Source organism: Lactuca virosa, chromosome 9 (assembly GCF_052849685.1).
Source record: "Lactuca virosa cultivar CGN04683 chromosome 9, Lactuca_virosa_CGN04683_v6, whole genome shotgun sequence".
Taxonomy (NCBI): Eukaryota; Viridiplantae; Streptophyta; class Magnoliopsida; order Asterales; family Asteraceae; genus Lactuca; species Lactuca virosa.
This window is the reverse complement of record NC_136434.1, coordinates 201,219,852-201,226,776: the sequence shown is the minus strand read 5'-3', so window position 1 is coordinate 201,226,776 and position 6,925 is coordinate 201,219,852. Positions and strand designations below refer to the sequence as shown.

Below are 6,925 nucleotides of genomic sequence, written 5' to 3'. Positions count from 1 at the left end.
TACAATTTCAACCAATACAAATATTTGAAAATTTAATTAGAGTGTCTATATGGTAGTAAAATGAGCTGTCTTTTTAATCAACTCTATATTATTATGTCGCTTTTCCAAGTAAAGGAAGTTGTAATTAATTATTTGGAGACTCTTTGGAATCATTACTTTTAGGTAAAATGGTTAGTAATGGCTAGTAAAGAGGATGCTTGACTTGGAATAGGAAGCTTTTTTTATTTGAATTGGGCTTTATATACATGTGGTGGTAAATATTTTGGCTTAGCTAATTCACTTGAATCGGATCCCGGCTATATCGAATCTTTATAAAATGGGCGTTGATGTGGAATCCCTTTTATGTCCTTTATGTGGTAATCACAATGAAACCACCTACCATTTCTTCACATCTTGCATTTTGGCTATTTCTCTATGGAGTCAAATTTCAAGTTGATGAGGGGTTGATAACTTGAACTCGACTTCGATTAATGATGTTATTACTTGGGCGTACACGTGGCAACATAATGGAACTCCAAGGAAAAGATTTAATGTGGTGGTGCTATATATTTTACGGGTGCTTAAATGCTTTGAAATTTCTATAATGCCCTACTTTTTAGGCAAGACAAACCAAAGAAAATTCTCATCTTTGACAAAATAGTCAACCAATGGTAATTTTGAATTCATATTAGCTGCATAAAATGTGAGGTGAATTGGATTGGTTGATTACAAAATCTAACTTTACTTGTAATATGTTTATAATGTTCTTTTCTCTAGCATCTTGCTAGTGGTTTTAATAAAATCTTTTATTGGAGCCCCTATTGTGAAGCAAAAATCGATAATGCAGTTCATCTTATGAATTTAACATGCCAATGGATGAGGGACAAATAGCATTCCAAAAATATATTTTCAAGGACCAAAAGTTCAAAATTCAAATGTTAATAGAATCCGTATTTTTCAGCTTACATATATTCTTGAGAAATCTAACACAATCATAAGTTGCTCATGGTTTACATCTTACCATACACGCCACATGCTACAAAAAGAACTTTCAAAAGGGTATTTCCGTAAATGACTTTATCAACATAAATCCATGGTTCTCGGGAAGCGGTCCATTCCCAGGCCTAACAGAAATCATCACCTCCAAACCTAACACAATGATGGTTAGACCTCAACACAATAAATAAAAATAAAATAAAAACATTAATCCAGCTCACACAATGCATTGATGGGTTGTGTTGTACAACCCATCAATGCATCTGATTTTACTGTACCAACTGCTTTTGCTGCTACAGCTTCTTGATAAACATCCGTCACAAATAAAATGTCTGACGGCTTGTCAACTCCAAGGCTCTCGGAGATTTCAATGTAACTTTTTGTCTCTTTCTTGTTCCTGAAAAATAGTAAAACTTCATGATACGGATCCAAGATCCACGGGTCGGAAAAATATCCATAAAAAAAATTACCCGATTGTGGTGTCAAAAAATCCACATAAATATTTTCTCAAGTCACCATAATTCGTATATCCAAACAATAACCGTTGTGCCAGTCTGCTACCACTCGAATAAATATACACCTGACCAAAATTTTCTTGAAAATTAAAGGTCAGGTAAAGACACGAGTTGGCCTATGAAAAAAGATTCATGGGCCAACTCTGAACCAACCTGAATCCAGGCTCGACCCTGGCTCAGGTGTTCAGGTTCAAAAGTTTGAACCAACCTTTACACCAGAAGCGTGCCATCTTTCTAGAGCTTGAGGAACATCATCATAAACAACTCCTTCTAGTTCATTTTTTTTAAACCCGGTATGCCAAATGTGTCCCTGGATCATCATCAAGTGTTAGCCGTCTGATTTTTTTATGGACAAATTGCCGCAAATAGCAACAGACGTTACTCTTTTTACCACAATTTTCCTATTTTATATTTATGTATTACAAAGTTCAAAACTTTATTCAATATAAGACATGTTTATAAATGTTGGTTTTTCTTACTTGTAATTGTTTTAAAGAAGTAATCTTTCTATCGGCTTTTATCATTCCTTCAACATTAGCAACCAATGCACTTATCACCTCCTCTTTTTCCGCATCATCAGGTGGAATAGGAACCACACCAATAACTCCATTTTGCAAATCATCCTCTACCTATAAGCAAAAAAAACAAATTGAAGTTACATTTTTGGTCCCTGAATATAGCTGATTTTGCAATTTTTGTCCAAAAAAGATTTCACTTAGGAATTTTACTTTTGAATTTATAAAAACTTACCTGAGTGCGTAACAATTTAATATCTTCTTTAGTATCATCACTATCATAAGTTGCCTCCAAATGCATGCCGACATTATCACGTGCATATGGAAAAAGAACATCTGTAACAAACGAAATAGGTGTAGTTGTCCCCTCAATGTCCAAAACAACACAACGCTGTAACAAAATTCGTTATATTACTAATCGTACAAAAAAAAGTGGTAAAGTTTATAAAAATTACTTACTGGGGTAGTTGGAGTATCGTTATTTGACGAAAGTGCCCCGGCCTTGAGAGATGTGTTTGAAGTGTAACGATGTGGGACCCGTTTGGGATTATGGATGGACCCGTGGGTCGGGATTGATGGGTCGATGCCCAATTGGTGAAATTTGATGGCTGAATTGACGAGATAGTGGTTGCATTTTGCCTGAAGGATTGTGAATTGTATTAAAGTTGAATTGATATGAAACTTATAGGTGATTCTAAGGAAAGAAAGTTGAAATTTTGAGTGTTCTAGGAGCCCATCCTCTAATCGTAAAACCCTAACCCTAATTTCGAAATCAATGATCTGAATCACATGTATACAGAGTTTTTGTATGTTATAGTGTGGTTTGCTCTTATCCTTTTCATCAATTCTCAACAAATGATGTTATATGTAGTAAATCCTAAAGTGATAATTGAAAATGTATCAGCAAGCATATACATATACCACACAAGAACATGATCCAAGATCTTGATACCCAGATAAAAAGATCAAATGCACAACTAGAAATGGAATCACAGATGGTGAATTCAAATGAAATGAAAACAATTACTGGATTTGTAGGTACCTTCATGAAAAGAGGGGCACAATCTGAGCATCTAGGAGGTTTTTGAGGGGAAGATTTTGGTAATGGTGAATATAGGAGAGACCCAGTTGGAGATAACACATACATGTCGATGTCGTCTTTCTACCATTCTTTCCTTTTGGACACCTGACATATTCGTTCATAAAACCCTAATTTTGAAATTTTCTGAAAAAAAAAAATCAGAAATATGAAGAAAAATTATCACCACAGAATATATATCCTGGAGATTTAAACAAATGTACACGTGTATGTAGATGTAGAGAGAGATGGAGGGGGACATGATGATGAGTTGGTCGGAATTTGAGATTGAATCGTCGTGAACTTTGACAGTGATGCTACCGCCGGTGCCGGAGACTCAACCAAAATGGTAAAACTGACGGCAAAGCTCAGCGATCAGTTATTTGGTTTCGATGCGTTCTTTGTATTCTTGGGATGTCGTCGGCTGTGGGTGGTGGGAATATCCGCCCTTGAAATAATACTTATGATTAATTTAATTTTATTTATAGATATAAATACTCAATTTAGAGCTTTGTATTTAAAAATTAATGTGAAATTTAAGGTTAAATGAAAGTTAAACAAGATTAAAGGGGAATTTCTAGGGGTTAATGGTGGAATTCATGGTCAAGCGAAACCGGGAATTCAAATGTCTGTGCTTGGGTGTGTGTGTGTCGTGTATCAAACATGTAATAGTATATGTGCAGCGTACATGACATGTACTCAATAGTGCATAGCAGCATCAAATACACGTCATATATGTAATAATGTATTCAATGCTACTATGCATTGAGTACATGTCAGACACACTACAAACATACTATTATATGTCTGACACTACATACACACTATTACATATAAAAAACGATATCTTATAATTATTATGTTTTTGACAGACAATAATAATTGTATCGTGCTTGAAACAATAATACGCTAGATGCCTAGACATATACCTAATTTTACATTATTACATATAAGACATGTATTTGATGCTACTATGCATTATTGAGTACATGTCATGCACACTACATACAATGGCGTCATCTTTTATATGGGGGAGAGATAAGAGCAGACACAAAACTATTATTTCAAGTATTTATTATGGTCTGTCAAAAATGTAATAATCGTAAAATATCGTTTTTATATGTAATATTGTGTATGTAGTGTCAAACATCTAACAATATGTGTATAGTGTGCATGACATGTACTCAATAATACATAGTAACATCAAATACATGTCCTCTATGTAATATAAAGTTAGGTATATTTCTGACATAGGTAATTGACTAACAATAGCTACTTTGTTGTTTGTTGTTTGTAAAATATTATGTCAATATAAGGATCGTTGATCGTATGAAATAAAGCAAAATGAAAATTTATGAAATAAGTTTACCGCAAGTTCGTTAATAGGCAGCTCTGAATCAAAATGGTCTTTTGGTAGGATGCTAATATAAAGTTATTCAGTTTGGCTCGTTGTTTCCAATGACTTTGATTTCTATTTTTTCGAAGCCTTTACGTGTTAGCACCTCACTCACTTGCTTTTTTATTGGGGGTATTGTTGTATTAGAAAAAGATTTTATCCCATTGGCTAGTTTCTAGACACTTGTTAACTATAGTGCATACATGGCTCCTTTGCTTTGTATGTTCCTGATACTTATTTGGCGACTAGCATCGAGTCAACAAATGCATTTAAGTGTTATGTGCCTATTTTCCCTTCCCAGTCGTATGTGTATCCGGTGGCGAGTATACATATTGGGAAGGTGTGTTGCTTGATCCACCTAATTCTTTTTTTATACAACTAATATAGAAAATTTATTTATGAACCATCTAAAATTTTATAAGTAACCTACCTTGTTTTTCTTGACAAAGAAGTTCATATAATTCATAACTTTTAAAGCTCATATTTTATATCTCAATAGGCCAAATACTTAAGTACCCATTAAGAAAATAACCCAATATAATTTTTAAGTTATAGTTTATGTCATATATTGAAAATTTTGTTTTAGATACTGTTAATAATGATTCAAGTGTCAAAATATTTAAAGATATTAGACATCGTTTGATACACTTGCAAGAGAAAATAACCCAATATAATTACCCGTATTTTTTTTACTATTTTATTGATATATTGATTTTATTTAAATAGTGAACCACGTACGTTTCTGTTCTAGACTTGCCACCGAGTGTATCAATATTGTTTTATTAGTATCTTCATCATTTAACGTGTGAAAGTCAAATTAAGGGCATTTGTGACTGTCCCTTTTGGACTCACTAAGACTAACCAACCTCTAAAGCTTTCTTCGATGCAAGTGCCATTGGTGTATACACTACACATGTATGATATTATGTTGTTCGTCATGTTAGGATCCCTTACTGGTTCTGGCTCTTTGTGTTGTACGTTACTTAAATAGCGATTGTCCTTTAAGGCTAGTTTTGTGACGATATGCTATATCATATTCCTCGAGCTCGATTGTAATTTTGTCAGTCTTCCTAATTATTTTGGTTGGAGTAATATATGTTTTATTGGTCAGGTAATGAGTACTTATATATGGTGAGCATAGAAGTGTCTTCTTAGACATTATGATGCATAGTAAAGATGAACGACACTAGGGGCGGACGCAGGAATTGATAGTAGGTGTTGTTGTAATTTTTTTTTCCGGTCAAATATAATATAAAAGTATGTTGCTATTAATAAGTTTTGCAGTTATGTTAAAAGCAACGTACTTTTATTACGTTATTTATTAAGTCATTTTATTTTCACTTCTTTTTCATATTTATAGTACTTATAGCATCTCATTTTTGTTTTTTTCTTCAATTATAGAAATGTACTTTAAATATTATTTTGTGTTTTTTTCTATTATTGTAACACCGTAATTTTTCAAACAAATTTTTCATTCTAAAAACGCATACTTTTCATAGAAAATTGTATAGAAATCTCGTTTATTCAAATTACAAACACAACTCCATTAGTAATCCAGGATCCTCAAAACATAACTCTCTCTCTGGTGTGTACAATCAAGTCGGTGCCTTCCCGAGATCCTCTGAGATACCTGAAACACATAACACATAACACGGTAAGCACGAAGCTTAGTGAGTTCCCCAAAATACCACATACAACACATACTCCACTCGAGGCTATAGTACGACCCTCCGGTCGATGTGTCTCAGTGGAACCCTCCAGTCCCGTAGCTCGTTGGACCCTTCGGTCCGGTCTGTATCGTTGGACCCTCCGGTCCGGTCTATACAACACATAGCATACATATAACACAATGCACATAATCTCATATATACACATAGCATACAAGACCCTCCGGTCTACACATAAATACCACTCTAGGTAATGTATAGTGAGAAGACTCACCTGACCAGCAGCAAGTAAAGACCCCACTCCCGAATCTCGAACTAGCCTCCACCTAACACAAGGGATGAATATCTCTAAGTGATACTCTAATCACAACTCTAACGACCGAAGGCTATTCTTCCTCTCTTTAACTCTTTGAAGTGGATAAAAGACCATTTTACCCCTCCATGGTCTCTACTACTTATGTTGATCAAAGCCCCAAAGTCAACAGAAGTCAAACTCGAGTCAACAGTCCATGTTTGACCCGACTCGCCGAGTGCACCCTTGCGACTCGTCGAGTCCACTTACTTTCCTCATAAATCTCGTGACAGTCCAGCTCAGCTCGTCGAGTTGACCCCCAACTCGTCGAGCTATCGCATGCTCAAGCTCATCGGGACAAACCCTCACTGACTCGTCGAGTCAACTCATGGACTCGACGAGTCCCCTCGGTCTGATTCCTCATTCAGACGTCCAAAGTCAGATCTCTCATTCCAAACCCTAGATCTAGCCCTTTAATACACCAGAG

At 35.0% G+C, this 6,925-nt stretch overlaps 1 protein-coding gene across 1 annotated transcript; it reads right to left on the bottom strand.

Annotated features, from left to right (window-relative positions):
* Positions 1-854: 854 nt before the first annotated feature.
* On the bottom strand, positions 855-3,518 carry LOC145138772 (putative bifunctional methylthioribulose-1-phosphate dehydratase/enolase-phosphatase E1 1). The gene is made up of 9 exons (XM_079072794.1): positions 3,271-3,518; positions 3,048-3,191; positions 2,465-2,644; positions 2,241-2,396; positions 1,970-2,119; positions 1,699-1,800; positions 1,446-1,555; positions 1,254-1,372; positions 855-1,128 (listed from the first exon to the last, which is right to left on the bottom strand). The coding sequence occupies exons 2-9, from the start codon at positions 3,150-3,152 to the stop codon at positions 1,031-1,033; spliced, it is 1,020 nt and encodes a 339-aa protein (XP_078928920.1). The 5' UTR covers positions 3,153-3,191; positions 3,271-3,518; the 3' UTR covers positions 855-1,030.
* Between the last annotated feature and the right edge of the window lie 3,407 nt (positions 3,519-6,925).